At 43.5% G+C, this 21,858-nt stretch overlaps 1 protein-coding gene across 3 annotated transcripts in view; it reads left to right on the top strand.

Moving 5' to 3' along the window:
* Positions 1 to 21,858, top strand: part of LOC135423774 (ubiquinol-cytochrome-c reductase complex assembly factor 1) — a 48,867-nt gene that overhangs the window by 20,764 nt on the left and 6,245 nt on the right. For all 3 annotated transcript variants that reach the window (XM_064674328.1, XM_064674329.1, XM_064674330.1), the window contains exon 7: positions 4,274 to 4,382. In XM_064674328.1, coding sequence (XP_064530398.1) covers positions 4,274 to 4,382 — 109 coding nt within the window. The remainder of the gene's footprint in view (positions 1 to 4,273; positions 4,383 to 21,858) is intronic.

Genomic DNA, 21,858 nt, shown 5'->3' with positions numbered 1-21,858 from the left:
CTTTATGTCCCAGTTTTTATGGACTTAAGGTGCTTGTCAGGGCATAACTTCTTATGTTACAGATTCTTGTGGATCCTCTTTGAATCTCCGGCTCTTATTTCTTCCTGTCTGGTGAACAGGATTTTTCTACTTATCTCCAGTCAGAAAGGGAGGAATTCAGGCTCTCGTGTTTAGCTTCTGCTTTTGCAAACTTCTTTCAAGATAATGTTCCTTTAGAAACACTTCAGTGCCTTCCAAGGCAGTGCTAAAATCATGCTTTAAAAAAAATCAACCCGCCGATATTATTTAGAAAACCAACCTATCATTATGCTTTCCTAGATGTAATGTTTTTGTAGGCTGTTTCTGTTACTTCACACCTTTGATGTCAGGGGGACTCCTGGCTTTATGTTTGGAAGTTCAGACCTTTAGAAAATCTCAAGCTGTTCATCTCCACTGCTGGTTTGCATTTTCCCATGCAGTGTGAGTGGAGTATTGGCAGAGTCCAGAGCTGTTACCAAACTGCCGAAGAAATTACTTGGGTGGCTGCTAAGAAGTGCCTTGCTTCAGTAGTTATCATGCAGATACCTAGAGCTGCCTTCATATTTTCACCAGACCAGGAATGGTGACATCCCTGAAGTATTTAGGATCAAAATAGTCGTGCTGCAATTCCTGTTCTGAAATGTTGCAAAAGTTCATCTAAGCATTGTTTTTCTTAAGGAAATCTGCACTTGGCAAGGTTTTGATCAGCCTGAGGAAGTCCAGATGAGAACAAGAACCACTAAATATGTAGAAAACAATTCCTGCAGGAAAAGATTCCTCTGATTTGCATATAGAAGCCTGAGGACACTGTTTTCTTTTGAAATGTGCTGCTTCAGAAGAAAGGGAACAGACTCAGTTTCATGGTAGAGGGCTTTAATTGCATCAGAATAGTTTAGCTTGAGAGAGATTTTAGGAATAAGTTTATTTGGAATGTCTCAGGCATTTAGTTGGTCCTGCCTTAACATGAGGGAGTGGGCTACCATGGCCTAAGCAAAGGCCCCAGGGGAGAGGAGGCTGCACAGCCAGGCTGGGTTCTGTCAGCTGGTCCCAGCAGAGCCCTGTCCATGCTGGAGGTACAGCAGTGGGTGGCCAGGCTGGGGCACAGGAGAACATGCAAAACCTCCTTGGGGTGACTTCAGAACTCTGCTCCTTGTCACAATTCACTGCAGTGCAATGTCACAGCAGAACTGGGGCGAAGTCTGTTCAGGAGCTTCCTGCTGCCCCCGAGCTGGTGGCTGTCCATGAGTGGGTTAAACAGAATAAAGCCCTCCAGAACTGCTGTTGGTACTTGTGTTGTTAAGCCCGAGGAGTTTCTCTGAACAACAGTAAAGTAGCTCCAGAAACAGTTGCTCTGGAGCAACTGAGGAAGCAGGAATGAGTGGCCAGGTGCAGGGGACAGCGGGAAGCTTTGCCCTTAATGGATCATCTCACCCCAGTGCATGGCACAGGGCAGTCATCAGGGTGGTGCCAACCCTCACTTCTGGTGTTCAAGCCAGTCTGGCACACTGGGAGTACAGAAGCAGCTGTAGCTGAGGCTGTTGTGGGAAATCTCAACATCTCAGCTGAGATGGGTCGGGTTACAGATGCTCCTGTTCCTTTTCAGTCATCCTTTCATGTCATTTTCTTCTAGCATAATCGCTCTGCATAACTTGAATAAAGCAAAAATTATCCAACCCAAGCAGTGTGAGGTAGACAGCTTTCTAAAGATAGTTTGGAGTAATTTTGCTTTCATGGTTTGATGAAGATGAGCCAGTATTTGACTAAACTACAGCACAGATTCTGTAGTGAAACAATAAAATGTTTCACACCGTGGTGATCTAGTTAGGAGGTTTATAGGCTTTAAAGAGTCTGTGTCTTTTAAACCTCAGACAGCAGGTGAAGTAACAAACTACCAAACTTTCAAATAAACTGCAAAATTCCATGATCTCACTCATGGTGCTGCAGAACAGCTCTGTGACAGCACTGCATCCAAACACAGAGCTGCCTTTTAGGCTCCATGAGTAGCAGGTTTTCCTCTGAACACCACTCCAGTCCTGCTCATCACTGACCAGTTGTTGGCTGTTGGTCTGTCATCACTCTCTCCTCCTGCCTCTCCACCACTAAAGGCACACAGGGTAGGAACCACTATTTGTGCCTGGGAGGAGGTTTTCATGCCAAGCCACTCTTTTTTTTTTATTTTTCTTTTTTTTTCACCCCTGAGTTTATGTATTCAGCAAGAGAAGTATAAAAATGCTTTTTTAGCCCAAAATTTGTCCTTTAAACTGAGTCTTTTTTACTTAAGAGTGTGTAAAATTTTTGGATTCAGTAACTCTTACCAATTCACTTTTTTGTACAGCTCAATTATGTAAATGCACAAAAAGAACAAAGGTTTTCAAACGGGTGGAAGTAAAACAAAAGTTTTACGCTCTTTGTGCATTTGTTTTGTGGAAGGGCTGGTACCTGGACAGTTGTTCTCTGACCACTGTTTGAGCAGAAAGCTTTGTCATCTTTCTGTGAACAGGTGAGGGTTTGGTTTTGATACCATCTTAATTGCATTTGTTTGCTGGGACAGTGGTGCTGTTGGACAGACACCGAATTGTCACTGTCATGATGTAACCCTTGGGAATCCTTACACAGCTCTGGTTCCTGAGACAGAAATTGCCACATTCTTCCCAGTGTTCCCTTGTCTGACTGCCCTTGCCCTTCTCCTCCTGTCGTCTCCCTGGAATCTCTCAGTCCCTCCACCTTGGAGGCCTCCTTGCCGTGCCTCAGTCCCTCTCTCCAGTCTCAGACCTCATTGCACCTGCTGGTGTTGGAGCTTGAGCTGTCTCTCGTAGAGCCAGTGTCATTTTGAGAAGCTCTGCATCTAGACATCACATTCTGGTCTGTGGGCTTTTCTTCCTTCAGTGTTATGTTTCAGTTCAATGGCCTTTATATGGGACTTGAAAGTCTGGTTCTGACCAGAAAGAAGAATATGGGACTGAAGTTTTTGCTGCCTTCTGTTTCATTTCTCTCTGTGACTATCACTTGCAATAAGTTTTGCTTCTTTTGCAAGTTAATGTCTTTACTAGTCAGTAGACAAGAAAATCCATTGTAAAGATTTTCATCTGTCCTTTTACAGGGCACGCTTCAGGTGTTTATGATTCTCCCTGTTGAGTTGGCATTCACAGGTCACCAAATTCTTTTAATGCCTGTAGATCTTATATACACTAAAGAATCAAATCTATTAAAAAAAGATAATTTTTACCTCTCAGCTCTTGTGGCACATTCACCATTGTTAATGTGCACCAGCTTCCCAGCGGCCCCCAGCTCTGCTGGTTTTACATGAGCTGTAAGAAGAATCACCTGCGAGCAGCTTCCCACTTGTAGCATGTCTGTGAAAAGCAATGACTTCTCTCAGCTCCAGAGCATCATCTCATCTACAGTCACTCAGTCAATCCTGGGCAGGCACTTGTGCCTCAGCACAGGAGCAGAGCTGGTTTATGAGGCAGAGAGGATGGGACAGGTGATGGGACTGGTCCCAGCTCAGTGAGGGATCAGCCTGGTCTTCAGTTCGTGCTCTTTACAGATGTTGTAAAAAAGGCAAAATAAAATGTTTGTTCATGTGATTTATTTTGTAGGCAGAACAGCAGCAATGAAGTTTGAGTGGCTTTAATGCTTTTAAACAAAAGTAAAACAACTCAACCTGATATTCTCATTAAGATCCCACAATGCACTTTCAGACCTCTGAGTTGGTCTCACATGTGCTGCGTGTGGGGGTTTTGCCAGGTGGTTGGACACGTATCCAAAGACCCCTGTAGCTGAAATAATTTAGGACATTGCTAATGTGAATTTGGTTGAAGCCTGTAACTTGCTTAAGGTTTCCCAGCTTGGCTGGTCGGGGCTCTTACAGCACTTCAGTGCATCAAGCTGAGCTGCAGCTGGCTCAGAGCCTGGGATTAGCCAAGCCATGTGTTCCTGCTCCGAAGGGTGAGATGTTCTTAAGGCTGAGGAATTCAGGTTACAGTAGTGTTGAACTAGATTACAATGCTGACAAGAAGAATAGAGCCCACTAGCACTCTTCCATGGCTGCACTGGCCAAAATCCAGCAGATACGGCTCCTGAGTGGAGAATAGAAGAGTTTATTTAAAAAAAAAAAAATCTCCTCGTGTGTTTTTTTTTCCTGACCACAAACATATACTGCGAGGAAAATCTTAAATGAGCTGAAGTATATGTCATTTATTCTTTCCTTCTGAAAGAAGCCGTGGGAGCTCTGACTGGGGGTGTGTCCTTGCAGGATGTGTCTGGTGCGGATGAAGCAGGAGGGCCGCACGGGCAAGTACATGTGTCGCTACATCGTCCACTGCATGTGGGAGGACGTGGAGCAGCGTGGTAAGGTCATGGGGGTAAGTTCTCTCTGGTGGTGGTAATCCTGATGATTCCCGTCTTTCAATGCTTTTGTGACTTTGCATTTCTGAGAAGAATGCCTGAGAATCAACCTGCAGCTGCTCCTTTATTTCTTTATTGGCTTGAGCTGGTGCATGCAGCCCTCATTCCTGACCATTCATTCCCTCTACTGAGCCACTGAGATTGTTTCTGAAAGTGCATCATGGCCTGGATGAAGATATTGATTTGGTTTAAATGAAGGAATTTCCCATGTGGTTTGCCATGTGACTGCAGAAATGGGTTTTGCTATTGATGGGATATGTTATTGACCTGGATGAGGGCACTGAGTCCACCATCAGCAAATTTGCAGATGACACCAAGTTGGGAGGGAGTGTTGATCTGCTGAAGGCAGGAGGGCTCTGCAGAGGGACCTGGACAGGCTGGATCCATGGGCTGATTCCAAGGGTGTGAGATTCAACCAGGCCAAGGGCTGGGTCCTGCACTTTGGCCACAACAACCCCCATCGGTTCTACAGGCTGGGACAGAGGGGCTGGAGAGCAGCCAGGCAGGAAGGGAGCTGGGAGTGGGGATGGACAGGGAGCTGAACAGGAGCCAGAGTGTGCCCAGGTGGCCAAGAGGGCCAATGGATCCTGGCCCTCAGGATCTCAGGAACAGGGTGGCAGCAGGAGCAGGGCAGTGATTCTGCCCCTGGACTCAGCACTGGTGAGGCCACCCCTGGAGTGCTGTGTCCAGCTCTGGGCCCTCAGCTCAGGAAGGACATGGAGGGGCTGGAGCAGGGCCAGGGAAGAGCAGCGAGGCTGGGGAAGGGACTGGAGCACAAGTGCTGTGAGGAGAGGCTGAGGGAGCTGGGGGGGCTCAGCCTGGAGAGGAGGAGGCTCAGGGGAGACCTCCTGACTCTGCAACTCCCTGACAGGAGGGGGGAGCCGGGGGGGGGTCGGGCTCTTCTCCCAGGAACCAGCAGTAGGACAAGAGGGCACAGCTTGAGCTGTGCCAGGGGAGGTTTAGGTTGGATATTAGGAAGAAATTTTTTCCAGAGAGAGTGATTGGACACTGGAATGGGCTGCCCAGGGAAGTGATGGAATCACCACCCTCCATGCTTGGAGGTGTTGAAGGTGAGAGTGGATGTGGCATCAGTGCCATGGTCTGGGAACCACAGCGGGGTTGGATCAAGGGTTGGACTTGATGATCTCAGAGGTCTTTTCCAACCTGGGTGATTCCATGATTCTGTGATTCTCTGCTGTAACAGAGGGGGTGTTTGGGGATAGGAATGAGCAGCTGGAGTGGGGAGAAACATGACTGGTGCCAAATTGATAACCACAACTTCAGTAATTCCAGCAGAGTTTTGAGTTTTCTCTGTATCTAAAATGGTAAAAGGAAAGTTAATCAACAAAGTTTTTATGTCAAGTTCCTGTACATGACTATAACTAGTCATTAAGTATATTTTTCATTTTATATTCTCAGTATACCTGGTCTTTATCACAAAAGAAACATTCTAAGGAGAGAGTAGCTGCAAGGGGAGTTCATTTGCAAGTTTGAAGGAAGAGCAAGGTTGAATCTTTCTGGCCTATTCTGAGGAAGGTTATGATAGTTAGTTGGAATGGTCATTTCTGGCCTTGAAGTCCTGTGTTGGTGATTGCCTTGAGAGAAGGCAGTGCAGAAGCAGTGGCAGTGACAGCAGACCTGATACAGGTGAGGCTGCCAACGTTGAGGGCACTTCTGTGGGAGGACAGGGCTGGGAGAGGTCTCCTGTGTTATGGAAGAGGAAAAGAACTGCTCAGTGATTAAATGGAGGTTTGTCTGTGATTAAAATAAATTAGGCTGTTAGAGAAGTGACAGTTTCCATGTAGCAGTAATGACATAGTGTCAAGCCATAGTTGTCAGCTCTCTTGGAGAGGCTGCCAGGGTAACTGGTGAGTTAGGATTTGAGATGCAATCACATCAGTAATTCAGGTAGTGTCTCTCTGATCATTTATTTTGTATGTTGTTTTAGAAAGTGTTGATTCTGGTGTAACTTCAGTTATCCCATCAGCAGCAGGGTTTTTTCCTAGTTGTTGGGAATTCCGTAGCCTTGCTTTGTTACATGTTGCATTTAAAGACAAGACATCCTCTTAATCTTTTGGATTAAATCTATCAATTCATGCATCTGAGAATTTCTTGCTATGTTAATGTGCTTACATAAATTCCACAATGGGAATCTCCTCTTTCTGATAAGGCAATGTGAGTGAGCCAAGACAAATCAGATGATGGCACCAGGGGAAAAGACTGGATGAAGTAGCTTATGCATTTTTGTCCTTTTCCAATGCCATCCATGTCATATCAGTGGCTGGTTCTGCTTCCTCTAGGAACTACACACAGCTCAGATCTTTGTTCTGGGTGTAAATTTAAGGTTGCTCTTCTTTTGTCTGTTCCTTTTGACCCTAATTTTGCCTTATATGAGTGAACCTCAAATGCCATGTTGTAGTTTTCTGTGCAGGGTTGGATGCAGCAGAGAACAAAGAGAAGCAAAACTGGCTGTTTGCTGCCCTTACAGTTTTTCAGTAAAATTTAGGGGAAAAAGAGAGAGTGCTTACAGTCAGTTCTTTGTAAAGGGAAGTACAGTGTTTCCATTTCTCCAAACTAAATTATTCAATGGCTCCCCAAAACCCCCCAAAGTATAAAAAACCCCATCAGTGTCCCTGTGTTTTTGCCCACTCTGGCCCCTCAGATGTTAACACATGAGTATTACAATGGTGTGGTTGCTGTATGATGGAACTGCAAGGAGCTCTGGAATTACTGCAATGCCATTCATTCCCTGCCCTGGCAGGTTGGGCATCTGGTCAGTTTATCCTTGAATTTAAATTTCACAGTCTCTTTGTCTGTAGGAATGATCCTGCAGTGGGAATCACGAGCCTGCTTATTTTGCAATACTTTGACTCCTCTAATACACTCCTGACTGTAGCCTGGTGCTAACACAGCTTTTGTATGGCCATAGCAGATGCTCACATGAAGGACCTGCACATTTCAGGGCTTGATCTCCAAAGCAGTTACACCTTTGTGTTTATTTAGTATATTTAGGCATAGGGTTTTCATTAATCTTTAGTGATTTTTTTTTTCTTTCATCTTTTAGTTATTCCTGATCTTTCAGTCATTATTCATTAGTTAGTGCCCTGTGGAGACAGGCTGAGAAAGTTGTGTAAAGATCTCACAGCACCTTCCAGAATCTGAAAGGGCTACAAGGAAGCTGGAGAGGGACTGTGCATGAGGAACTGTAGTGACAGGACAAGGGGGAAGGGCTTCAAACTGAAGGAGAGGAAATTTAGGTTAGATATGTGGAAGAAATCCTTACCTGTGAGGGGGGTGAGGCCCTGGCACAGGGCCCAGAGGTTGCCCAGAGAAGCTGTGGCTGCCCGTGGATCCCTGGAAGTGTCCAAGGCCAGGCTGGACTGGGCTTGGAGCAACCTGGAATAGTGGAAGGTGTCCCTGCCCGTGGCAGGGGATTCAACATGACGGGCTTTAAAGTCCCTCCAACCCAAACCTTCTGTGATTCTGTGATTTTGTCAAGGCAAATTAATTTCTTCGTCTCTTCTGGTATTATTTATTGTATGTTAGGTGAAAATAATTTATGCATTGGTGTTTCAGGATGTCAGCAGTTCCCTTGACCCTTATCATTGCTCTATTTTCCTTCCTCAGTGATCCTACCTTCATATCCCACTTCACCCATGCCCCTGCATGGGCAGGTCCTGTTTATTCCGTGCTTGTTCACTTTTCTTCACTCACTTCTCTCCCCTTCCCATACCCATACCTGACTGAACGCTTTCTCTCCTCTCACCTTTAGCAATTGCAAGGAGTTTTAAATGACTGATAAAGGGCACTTACCCCAGTGCTATGTTCTCTTTATTAATCTTGATCTGTTTATCACTAATAATTCTTTTAAACTGAAGTAGAGGGTTTGTGAGCTGATGGAGGGACACGTAACAACTACTTATTTTCAAGTAGTGTAGTCCTGCAATCAGTATATATTCTACCTCCAAAAGAAGGTAGTCAAATATATCAAGAATAGTAGATAAAAAGAAGGTGTCATTAATGTTCTCTGTCGATGCTTTCAAACTCCAGAATCTGAGCCTTTCTCAGAAGTAATGTAAAGGAAAAGAAATTTTACTGGATACTTTTAGGGTGCTAAATTATCATCTGCATAGATCCTAGAAGGTTAGGAAATTCCATTCCCTGCTTTTTCTCTCATGCAATCTATCAAAGGTCAAGAATTAATTCCAATTCCTCTACTGTGGTACAAATGACAGAGCACCTGTATGGAATTGCCAGTTGGATGCAATTAGTTTAACTTGCTGACAGACAGAGCTGCAGTTCTTCAGCTCCTTTCCATATCTAGCAACAATTCCAACCCTTGATGCAGAAAAGGGACACTATATTCCTGAATTGATATCCATGGTTTTTTGAAATATGCCATCTGCTCTTAAATATACCGGTCCACTGGAGCCCAAAAGGGATAGAATGTAAAGCATTTTAACTGCTAATTTACATCAGCTCCAGCTCCAAATGGAGTTTGTATTATTTCAAAACTTGGTTGTTAAACTGCTGAGATCTAAATCTCAGCTACAAAGTTTTGGGACCTGTTAGGCTGAGCTCCTTCAGCACTCCTGAATGTCGGCGAGAGTCAGAAACCCAAACTTGACACAGCTGTAAAAACACAGGGAGAGCCTGTGGCCTCAGCAAATTCTACTGGTGCAGGCATATTTCAGATATAAATTTTACTCTGCTGTCCCTCGTACTAATGAAGTCAGTCTCTTTCGGTGGGTTTGCAGCCAGGTGTGTCCAGTTCTGTGGCTAACCAGTGCTCTTTACTTAATTTTTCCACTAGTGACATTTCTATCAAACTTTAAAAACAAACAGAAAAATTGGCTTGATGCAATGGCTCCAAGTGTTAATAGTAACATTAGGCTGGGTAAAAGACTTCCTTTGGATCCTGCTTTGCCAGAGATCTCCACCTCGTGGCTTGCAGGGAATAGATTTACACTGTGCAAGCTGGCAGCTGCCTCATCAGTTTGGGGAGGGAATTCACTCAGGACTAGACATTGCTGCTATTTGTCCTCCCAACAGAGTTCTGGAGCCACCTGAGTATTGTGCTTTAGTAACTCTGTGGATATAAAAGTTGTTATAAGTTTCAGTGTGTTTTAGACCCTTTAGGTGAAGCTGCAGAAGGACTTGTAGGTCCTGGAGTTCCCTGGAATGGGATTTCAGCTGATAAAGGGACAATAAGTATGAGGTTGGAAAAAAATTAAAATAAAAGACCCTAACTCCCCCCCCAAAAAAAATTCCAAACAGAAAAAACAAACACAAAAAAACCCCAACACCCCTCCTCCCTCCCCCAAGCACCCCACACTAATATTTCTGGGTGCAAATCACGTGCTGTCTCAGAGAGACCCTTTTAAGGCTTTATTCCAATAACTTGTAGGCTCCCTTTACCCACGTTGGTTGGGTGTGTTGTGGTGGCATTGTGCTGCTGAAATGAATTCAAAGTTGTTTTCAGTGCAAAATAACAATTCATTTTATAACCACACTGTTATAAAATGTGTTCCCAAAGCTGCCAAAGAGATAAGACATGGGGGGAGCTGCCAAAGCTGTTTTAATTTATCATAATCTCACTTTCCTGTTTTCCCACCAGACCACTTAGACCCCTGCCCCCTTTTTTTTCCAGGAACACATCTAGGTGTCTTTTGAGTTCGTTTATTGGCTCTGCTGTTCGTAGCACAATGGAGCCTTTGTTACATTTTTAGCTTGAGCTGTTTATACCCAGTGACCCATAATTTGCTCTCAATTACACTCATGTACATCTGAAGTAATGCCATCAGAATCAATACATATAACTGAGAGCTGAGATCAGCTCTGGGAACTTGAACACCATTTTCTGTCTTGATACTCTTTTCACAATTAGAAGATTTCAGTTGATGAAAAATGCCATTTTACCTTAGAGTAGCTACAGGACTTCCTAAACTCAATATAATTCTGTTTTAAGTTCTTCTTACTGTTGAGTACAAAAACTCTGACCTTTGTAACCGAAGACTCAGAAGTCATGGTTGGAGTGAGACCAGCAAGGTTGTAGAATGGCTTTAGAGGATGAGGGGACGAGGTGGAAAATTGATAGAATTTTAAAGCAGAACTTGAGTTTTGTATGAATTGAACTGTTGATTCACCTGCAGTGGGAAGCTGCTGTACTGAGGTACTGAGGGGTCCTTTCCAGGTCTGTCTCTCAAATCTGATTGCAAGTCTTGGAGTCAGTTTGGGATGCACAGAACAGAAAGTACATTTTTGAAAGAGAACGGGGGCAGAAGGAAGGTGGATGCAGAATATTGGGACTGGAATGGGGAGCTGGGATGAAGGAAATGTACTGAAGCAAAGTATTTCAGAGAAGGTACTGATTTTGTTTAAGGAAATGGATTGGATATGAGATAGAGGATAGTGTTCAGGACAGTTGAAAGGGGTTTTTAAAAACCTATAAAACTAAAGAAGAAAAGGTTTTCATTTCAAATGGTCTGTGCATATTTTGAAATGCTTTACTAGGACATTTTAAGGAGAAAAATGTTACAATTTTTAATGACCACTTAGAATATATAGAATCTCACCAGTTCTTAGTGTTCCCTTTTTGAAAAAGAAACTAAACTCTTGCCAAAGTAGTGAGATACAAAATTGCTGTGTGTTTTTTTTGTTTGTTTTGTTTTGGGGTTTTTTTTGTTGGTTTTTTTTTTTTTTTTTTAAATAGGATATCAGCATTGTATGATTAGTGTTACTTGAAGTTATTGTTTTAAGAACATCACAGAAAATAGTTCATCAACCCTAGATCCTTTCTCAAAGAGCTTGAAAGTTCACAGCAAGTTTCCAGTACTTTGTCATTTCATAAATAATAATATCAAGTACTGTTCCAGAGTAAATTCAGTACATTTGATTCTGGAAACCATAATAACTTCAATATGCAGGACAGTGCATGTGTATGGAATGTTACCTTGAAATATCTTGACTGTGATGAGGTCTGGAGCAAACAGTACCCATGGTGATGCAGATTTAGCTTTACCAGGACATGGAGGTTTGAATTAGGGGTCTCTTTCTCAGGTGGTCTTTAAGGTAGTTGTTCTACAAGTGGAACTGGCACACCTGGCTGAAATGCTTGGGGCATGTTGAGGATTCCTGGTATGGAAATCAAGGTATAATATATAATATATGCTTGGGTTCTTTTCAGCTGGCCTGCCCCAGTGTTCTGTAGAGTCTGGCATAAAAAAATCAATTTAAATTTCCCAGATGTGTTGGATCCTGTTACTGTAAGGTGGTGTCCTTGGTCTGTTCTGTGCCTCGCTCTGGTGCCTGCAGGAATTACACTGGAAGCTGCCTTGTAGCACCTTTTCTAGAGGTACCTTTCTCATTATTCAGTATTATATTACTCTATATTTATTATATTGGGAAAGGTTCTTCCCCCAGAGGGTGGTTGGCACTGAACAGGCTCCCAAGGCTGCCAGAGCTCCAGGAGTGTTTGGACAATGCTCTCAGGGACAGGGTGGGATTGTTGGGGTGTCTGTGCAGGGCCAGGAGCTGGACTGGATGATCCAGGGACAGGGTGGGATTGTTGGGGTGTCTGTGCAGGGTCAGGAGTTGGGCTGGATGATCCTGGTGGGTCCCCTCTAACCCAGGATATTCTGTGATTCCCCCCATCCTCACCAGAGGGACTCACATGCCCTGTGGTGCCTGTAGGTGTTGGTGCTGCCCCGTGTTCCTTGGGCTCTCCAGAACATGGTGTAGTTGCCACAGTTCAAATATTGAGCAATGAAATGGCAGCTCCCCACAACTGCACCATTATTTTATTTTGGCACTGTGGAGGTGCTGGTGGGAGCAGGAGGATGATCCCTGCAGGACCTGCATGGTCTCTGGGCTCAACAGGGGGGTCACAGCTGTGTTGTCACTGTGACCTGGCTCCTGCCAGTGCTTTGTGCATCACTCACCAGCCAGGCTGTGATTCACCTGCTGCCAGTGCAGGGTTCAGTGACATGTTGTTATGCCACTTATTTTGGACATTTACATTCTCAGCCTCCAATTCTTTTGGAGTTTGCCCCAGAGTTGCTCAGCTGAGATCAGCTGGTCTGCTTGGCTAAGCCTTTTGAGGCTCCTGGAGCAGGGTATCTCCAGTGGGTTTGGTTCTGTTTTAACAGCTCTAAGCTGCTGCAGTGAAAACATGAATGTGCTTTTAAGCTCCTTCATAAAAAAAGAAAATACCAAGAGCAGTGTCTGTTCTAGATCAGACCAAACCAACCATGGAGAGTTTCCCTGTTGTTTCCATACATTTTAATCATGTTGTTGCTTGTGCTTTTCACTGCAGGGAGAAAGTCACTGATATCTTCTGCTTCCTCTTCAGGAATGAACAACTTATGTTTTTGTGCCTGCCTGTCTTGAAAGACAGTAACAAGCATCAGTTAAGAATCTGATACAGTGCAGGGAGTGCTGTGGGGCTCTGAGAGGCTGCCCATTCCCTTCCCCTCACACAGCTTCCCTGTCTCTGGCAGCTTGGGCAGCACCCGTGGGCTGTGACTTTGATTAAAGCAGTGTGTAGCTGCTGCTGGCTCTCCCAGCTCACCAGTTGCCACTGCCACACTCTGTAGTGTCTCAGGCCGTTTGCCCAGAGCACCTGTGGCTGCCCCATCCCTGGAAGTGTTCAAGGCCAAGCTGGATGGGGCTTGGAGTTAATTATCCTTACACCTCTGTAAGAGCTTGAATATTGTTGTTTCATTCAGAGGTCAGGAAATAATGCTGAAGATTAAAAGATTTGACAAAAATATCAGTGTATCTAATTTTAGAGATCTCTTTTTGTCACTAGCAAAGTGTGCATCACGTAGATTTTCAGGCTGGTCAGAGGGCCTTGAATCCACAAGGATAACTGCACATAAAAAGGGACATTCAGCTGACGTTGTGGAGGTGGTGGTGTGGATATTTTGGATGGGAGGTGGTGGTGTGGATATTTTGGATGGGAGGTGGTGGTGTGGATATTTTGGATGGGAGGTGGTGGTGTGGATATTTTGGATGGGAGGTGGTGGTGTGGATATTTTGGATGGGGGGTGGTGGTGTGGATATTTTGGATGGGAGGTGGTGGTGTGGATGGGAGGTGGGGTTAGTACAGTCTTGGTATATGTGAAATGAGCAATGCTGATCTGAATTGGTTTTCAGATGGCTTGGGCACGGATTCCATAAATCCACGTGGTTTTGGTAGGGAACAGAAGGCAGGCCTGTGAATGACCAGTGGTTTTAGGGGGTGTCACCTGGGCTATATAGTGATTTGTCTCATTGATGCTGAGTGCTGGCAGTGCCTTCTGTTTGTAGATGCTGTTTGAAGACTTCATTTTTCAAAAGCGAGGAGGTGGCAGAGCCCCTGTAATTGATGGAAATCCAGGTCTAAAGCCCCAGAGGACAGAGCTGGGTACCGAGGAGCTTAAAAACAATGTGTCTCCTTGAGAGCATCCTAAATTTGCTCTCTTGTATTTCCTGTTCTGTTATGTCCCTGCAGGGGGGAAGATGGCCCATATGTAGGTTTAATCCATGTTATTCAGGAAACAGTGTATAAGGAAATTTTTGGCTTCTTAAAATCCTTGCCCATGCTTTTAGGATCTTCTGGAAGTTTATTTATTCACAGCAGCATCGAATCTGAATGAAACACAGAAGTAAGATGGAAAACTCACAGTGTCTTACCATGCAGCTTTTTCATGGTTCACTTTCTTCCTTTGCCTTTTACTTGAGGGCAGAACTAGGGTAGAGAAATAATTTTTGTTCGCTTCTGAAAGGTTACAGTAATAAAGAAACTCTTGTTAACATCAGAGTATATGGCAGGCAGGAGTTTTCACAGTCTGGCATTGTTTATTTTACCAGCAATTTGGAACCTTCTGCACTCTTAAAATATTGGCAAGAAAATATTTAACTGTTAACTGTTCTGTGGCCTGCGTGTGTTTGAAGCCCTGGGGAGGAGGAGTGCTTGGGGAAATCAGGTTTTTCTCAGCTTATGATTGAAACCAGAAGGTGCAGAATATTGGTAGAAGGTGAAAGCAATGTGACTTCAAATTAGAATTTTACCCAAATGTGGAACTGATGGGAGAATGTCAAAGAGGTCACGTATGAGCAGGGCCCTGCCAGGAGGGAGTGGGAAGGCTGATGGAGCAAACACAAATCAGTCTGCCAGGCACTGCAGAAATGAATTTGAAAAGGTGATAGTAATTGTGAGTATTTGCATTTGTCCTGGCCTCAGTCACTGGATATTAGGCTGGTTAATTGCTGACTAATTGTATGGACTCTAACAATTGTCACTCCATTTGAAATGAAATAAACATGTTTTTTGGAGATTTTTGGGAGAGGTGATGGGTGACTTGCTGTTCCTATCCAACAGAAGCTTGTTCTGGTCCCACATTCTTGGAGAAAGAATGAGTTTTTTTATTCTTATTATTTTTCCCCTAGGGGAGGATGACCTATTTGGTATGAGCAGGATCATTCTTGCTCATATTTCTACATAAAATGTAGCCTCTTCCCATGAGGGTACTAAAAGCTATGGTAAAGGTAGCAGTTTTTTTTAATTGCACTAGCACTTTTCAGGTGAAATTCCTGCCAAGTCAGCAAAGTGACCTGATGTCTGGTGTCCAGGATCATCTAATGAGCTGTGACTGGAAGCTTGCTGGAAGCCAGGGCAGGAAGGAATAGATACCCAGACAGAGGAGATAACACCAGTATCTGCAAAGGTCAGCAAAAACTGGACAAAACTGAACGTGCTCAGAACTCCTGCTACTGCCAGATGAAGATTCAGAGTGCTGTGTCTGCCAGTGGCCAGAGATATTTGGAATAAAGTATAAGCAGCAGAACTGTGGATCATTATTCCCTCAGGTCTGTTCTCCTGGCATTCACTAACGAGTAACCTGAGAGCTGCACGGGGAATGTCATGTTTGGGATCACTGACAGAAATCCTCCAGGAATGCACAGGCCCTTTTTTTACCTCTCTGGTATTTTTTGCTCTTTAATGCCCCGTGGCAATGACTTCTGCCACTTAATTGTGTTGCATGAGAAAACACTTTCATTTTATTTTTAAGGTATTATTTGTTCATTTCATCAGATTCTTTTCTACATCTTTTTTAATGAGAAACAGTGAACAATAATTCCTTGTTCATCTGCTCAATACCTCTCCATGATCTCTCCATCATCTTCCTCCTCATTTCATCCTGAATATAACTAGTGTTTCCTCATATGTCTCATCATCTTGGTCTTCTCTGTGTGTTTTCTTTTCTTTTGAATCTATTCTGAGATTAAAAGGTAACTAATATGTGCAGCTTTTTATATACATAATGGATTTATGGCAGAACAGGGTTCCTCCTTTTGTTTTATATTCCTTTCAAACAATGCCTAAAATTTGTCTTTTTCCGCACTATTGAATTGTAGAACTTATTTTTTTTCTCTTAAAGATCCAGCTCCAGAATTGTAGCTGCTAAGTGTGTGCACATTATTATATAGATTTTATGGATTATTTTTTAACACCTACTGCTAGTACCATTATCAGCCCTGAAAATCACTATTCATAACTGTCTGTGATTTTTATTTTCATTTATTGTATTTTCTGCTGATTTGTACTTACCTGTTTCTGCTGAAATACTTTCCAGAATGGCTGTCACCTTTCCTGGCTCTGCAGCCCTGTTAATGTTATCCAGTATGTTTCATTTAGTTTAGTACCTTATGATCCCTGGAATTTTGTTGCTCTTGACTGAAGTCAAGAGTTATTTGAAGTCTTTTTCTGTGGGCAGATCTTATCACCTGGAATATGATGGACTGGAAGTGTTTAAGGCCAGGTTGGACAGGGCTTGGAGCAACCTGGTCTAGTGGAAGTTGCTGGACGTGGAGACCTGTTGCAGGTTACTCTCTAAACAAACAGCAAGTGTTGGGAATTACCCTGAGCTGAAATGGGTTGGGAGAATACTTGGAGGAAGCACATATCAGCTTGTAGGGCTTTGACTTCTGTCAGGGATCCTGGCTGCTGTTGGAGGCAGGGTACCCTGGACCCCTTGGGCTGATCAGTGTTTGTGCTGTGACACTTTCTGGCAGTTCCTGAGGTTTGTCTCAGTAAAGAACTGGAGTTTCACAGCATCTCTGTGAGTGCTTATGGTGAATATTTACCTTAATGATTCATCCACCTTTACTACTGTCTCCTACAAGTGCCTCTTCTAAACTGGGTTCTGGAACTTCCTTTCAGTTTATCCGGCTGAATTCCTGATTCCGGTGTGTTCGGAGACACGTTCGTGACCAGTTTTAGGCTTTTAGCAAGTAGTGTTTTAAGAGGCATCACAGGAAAACCCCTCAACAGCTGCTCACCTTACAGGGGATCAGCACAACTCGACAGAGCACAGCAATTTGACCTCTTTTCTCTGATCCTTCTCTTTAGAGGTTGTCAGTGAGCTCTGCCAGCCACGTTCTGCAGGGAAGCAGGAATTTGGAATAAGCCCCCATACACTGGATACAGTTCAGATTGTACTGGAATCTCCTCTGCATCTGTAACTATTACCATGGCAGAGTTTCCTAATTAATAAGCTGCAAGATAGGAACAAACCTCATTTTCTGGGTATCAGGCAGGTAGGGATGAGCATCTGTTTTTGCTGAAACTTGTTGTATAACTTGCTTTTCTGTGTCTGCTTGGAATAAACTTGCTCTAAGGAGTCTTATTTATTAATCAATTAATAAATGATTACACAATTGGTATGAAGGTAGCAGAATGTGTACAAGTTTTTCCATTACCATGGTGTTTTTATGGGTTGAAGATTTTGGCAGGAACTGGTTCTGCTACAACATAACATTTAGCTTTTATCTAGGTTAATACAATATTGGGGTAGGTTGTCACCAAATGTTGAAGAAGGCTTTAAAGACTCTTCTCTGAAGTTAATAATTAATGAGGTGTATTACAAAACTACTTCTAATTAAAAAATTACAAAATTTATCAGAAGAGTTAATATTTGAAGTATGCAGGGACTCACAGCTGTGGCTAATTACAAGCAGTGATCTGCTTTGCAGACAAAGTAGCAGAGTGGTTAATAAAAGACTCTAAAAGTGAATAATTTCTTCAATATCTTTGTCAGCTCACAAGTACGTGAGATTGCCTGAAGGAACTGGCCTTTATTTACTGCTGCAGAAATATTTTTAATCTCTTTTATTAATTTAATCTTTTTGATCCTAGTTACAGTCTCAGTAATTTCAAAATTACTGTCCTACAAGCAATAGTGATGTTATAGGACAAAATAAAAGGGCTGCATGCAGCTTTGCCCATTTAATGTCATGTGTGTTTATTAAGAGGGCAGCAGACACCCAAAAAACCCGTATATAACTGCATGTGCTTAAATATTATTTATAACTAATGTAAACTACCTTTCAAGTCATTCTTTCCAATTGCAACTTGAGAGAATGGGCATAAAAATGTCTAAATGTTTGCAGGATGACCTTTTTATCAAGAAAGCTTGGTCCTGGGAGCTTTTGCTGATAGTCCTGCTCCAGCAATCAGAATTGTCCGTGGGAGTGGATGAGGTTTATGGCAGTGGGGCTGCAGAAGTCCCCAGAGTGGACTCAGACCTGTGTACCTTGTTTTGCACAAGGAATGAATTTATTTTTACTGTATCAGCATAAAACCACTACTTTGCTGTTACAACTTTGACCACTCCAGCCGTGTGCTGCTGATGTGGTGTGTCAGTGCACCCAGTGTGAACATAACCTGAAAGAGCCTAATCTGAGTTTGAAAGGATGACTGTGCTGACACATCTGCTGCGTGCAGGTACAGGAGCAAATACATTGTACAGAAGAGTCTTTTTATTCTAGCAGGAGTGGTATAATGAGAATGAGGGGGTGGAAACCCAAGCCAGAAAATTCAAATATGAAATGAGATACACATGTTCAACTGTGAGGGTGATATGCTTTAGCCAAACACAACTTAGTGAGCTTAGTACAGGGGGAACTCGGTGAAATGTAATGGTCTGTGATATGCAGAGGGTCAGGTTCTATGATCTAATCATTTCTTCTGGCTGAAATCTCTTCATAAAAAAATCTAGTTCAAGCATAACTTACAGCCCAAAGAGAGGAGTTGCTGCCTGAAATTCAATGACTAGTGCTTGTACAAGGCAGTTAGAAATGCCCCTTCTGGCTTTATAGTCTATGGATGGATTAATGTGTTAAAGTAGCTTGAGGGTGCAACGCATGCTGGCAAAAGCTGAAGCAGAAAGAAACTCCTGTTCAAGTGCTCTCAGACAGTGACTCCTGTTCAAGTGCTCTCAGACAGTGACTCCTGTTCAAGTGCTCTCAGACAGTGCAGCCTGTGGCCATCACAGCTGGGGCTGTGCTGGCAGGACACGGGGGTGCAGTGAAACCGCTGGGGATCCGCAGGCCCTGCTCCGTGGGGATGGGCTGTTCCTGTCCCAGATCCCTGGGCTGGATGGCTCCAAGCAGGCAGAGCACATCAGAGCCTGTAGAATCAGGAATTGTTAAGGTTGGGAAATACCATTAAGAATATCAAGTCACCATCAACCCAACACCACCTCTATATTCACCATTAAACCACGTCCCCAAGTGCCACATCCACATGTTTCTTGAACACTTCCAGGGATGGTGGCTCCACCACTGCCCTGGGCAGCCTGTCCTAATGCTTTACAACTCTTTCTGCTGTTTCTTTTCCCTAATATCCAATTTAAACCTCCCCTGGCACAACCTGAGGCCATTTGCTCTCGTCCTGTCACTTGTTACCTTCCAGTCTGTGCACGCTGAGCCTGCTCTGCACCGGGAGCCAAAACAAGTGGGGAGGAGGAGGAGATACATTACCCAGGAATGCTCTCAGTCCAACACAGGACGCTAATATGGGCTGATCCTAGAGCAGCGTTCACTTTAAATACTGTGCCCATGTGTAAGGTATTTTCCTACCTGTCCAGCAGCACAGGAAAGCAGTGTGCTCTTACTTTCCTAGAACTCTTAGAATGCAAAACCTTGACTGAGGCTCGACGCTGTAACTCGTGACCCTCAGCACTTGGCTGTTGGGTGATGCACACAAACTCCTTCAGGCCAAAGATGAGGTTCCTTCAGTACGCCACTGAAAATGCAGCATCTGTTTGCTGCAGTTGTCCCATGGGCAGAAGTCTTTCAGTGAAGAGTTGTGACATGTAGTAGGAAGATACGTTAGCTGTACATTTCCTTTTGTAAAGGTCTTGGAGGGGTGAGATCTGTACCAAAAATGGGTTCCTTGTTTTGAACTAACACACTCCTGGGCCAGTCAGGCGATAGTCCATAAATCTCTCCAGTGACAGCTCTGCACTGGGTTGTTCCAAGGGAGGCAAAGGGGCGAAGTCCCAAGAAGAGCTCCAGATGTTACTGATTTTTTCCCTGTTATTAGCAATTACTCACTTGGAATTCTCTAGCAGTTTTCCTTCTTAATAACAGACTGTGGAAGAGTCAGCAGAATCATGACCAACCAGATCATGAAACTTGCCAGTGGTGAGAACGTGCACAAGCTCTGAAAGAGGAAGCGCTTCCAGCAAATGCTGATTTGGATTTACTCATTTTTCTTGATTTATAAAGAAGGATTTTTCCCCTCAGTGTTTGTACCTAACCAATGCCAGTTGTATTCTTCAGAAACTGCAATATTCCTTTAAATATCATTTTATTGCCTAAGATACAGCTCCATCCCCAGACTCATGTTTTATATCCGAAACTGTCTTTTAAGATGTATTTATTGCCATGTTTGTTTAACTTGGTTATCTCCTTCATCCATCTATTTCTTGCTAACTTAAAGCTGCTGCTCTTTGTTTTTAGTAGGGAAAGCTGCTTCCCCAGGGATGTATAGTCCAGGACTTGTCTCTGTAATGGGACTATTTGTTTTCTTTGCCCCTTGCAGTTGCCTGCTGTAACATTTGTAGTATGTGTTAAGTAATCCTTGAGGTAACATTTTTATTATGTCATAAAAAGTGCGTGGCAAATATATAATAACTCATGGAATTTGTTTGTTTAAAATGGAAGGATAATTTATTGAGTGTGTTACATGAGACCTGCTCCCCCTTATTAGAGCTGTAGAAGTGCAGCTTATTTAGAAGTATGTTCTATTGAGAAAAACCACGATCTCTGACATGCATAGAAGGTTTGAGCATGGTTGGGTAGAAATGACATCATAGTTTATGTACTCAATAAAAATTTAATTAAGTCATTACAGAAGTTGCAGTCATCATTTAACCCTCTGATTTCTTATGTTTAGTTCTTTTTTTAAACATTCAATAATAACCAGTCTCCAAATCTTGATAGCCTATAAAATATCTGCATGAATTTTAATAGTTTATATTAATGGAAAAATATGAGTAACTGACATAAAAGGAATTTTCCTTGTGTTTGCACTATGTGCATTGCTATAAAAATCAACAGATGAAAAAAGACAGTGGTTTAATGGAAGCATATTTGAACTGGAGATTTGCTCACTTGGCAAAAACTAACTCCTGTTTTGACAGAAAACCTGTTGCATAATTACCGAGGTGAATACTCATAGGGATGCTGAGAGAGTATTCAGGACAAGAGGTTCCCAGTGGGATGGGCTGTACCTCAAGGACCCTGCACTCCTGTTCACTGTCTCTGTTTTGTAAAACTTGTCTCCAGGCTCAGTCTCACACCTGAGTGTCCTGCTGGCGTGCAGGGCTTGATTATCCTTGTCATTTATAGTTCAGTGTAAAAGAAACGCTTGGATCCCTCACGAGAGCCAGGACAAAGAAGCAGCTTTGCTAAAGTGTAGCTGAGCCCTTGGGAGAGGAACTGAATCCCTTTGGTGATGAAGTACAGGCAAAAGGGACAGATCGTGCACGAGGGAGATGCACAGGAGGCACTTCAGCTGTCCCTCTGCATCCAGCAGTTGCTCCAGTTCCATCTGAAGCTCACATGGGGTCAGTTCTCAAGCCAATGGGTGGCTTAGGCCAAACCAGCAAATATTTAAGCAGTTGTTAAATTTAGTTGAAAGTCAGTGTGGAACTTGGACTGATGCACACAGCATTAGGGGGAAGTCGCTGGATCATCACAAACTCTGAAAGAAATTTAGTCATAGTCAAAAACTAGTGAGTCTGAGCTCCCAGAGATGCTGTAGAGGCAGAATCCATGTGCTTGCTGACTGAGAGCCAGTGCTGACAGGTAAGGAGGGAGCAGTGGCGGGGATGGTGTCTCTGTCTTTAGCATTCCTGTACTTTCACTCCAGTGGCACGCCCAGTTCTGCAGTCCATGCTCTGGGAGAAAAAAGTTGAAAAACCTTTGAGTTTCTAAGAATGAATCAAGGTATGGAAAAGCTGCTCAATAGTTAAACTACAGAGGAGTCTCCATTCTCTTGGGCTGTGCTGGCACTGCCAGGACAGCTTTGCTTCCTGCTGCTCCAGCAATGTTTTCTCTCCGCTCGTGCAACAGTGGCAGAGCTGTTGGCTCAGGGTGGTT

The sequence above is a fragment of the Pseudopipra pipra genome, chromosome 17 (genome assembly GCF_036250125.1).
Source record: "Pseudopipra pipra isolate bDixPip1 chromosome 17, bDixPip1.hap1, whole genome shotgun sequence".
In the NCBI taxonomy this organism is placed as follows: domain Eukaryota; kingdom Metazoa; phylum Chordata; class Aves; order Passeriformes; family Pipridae; genus Pseudopipra; species Pseudopipra pipra.
This window is presented reverse-complemented; position numbering and strand designations above follow the sequence as displayed.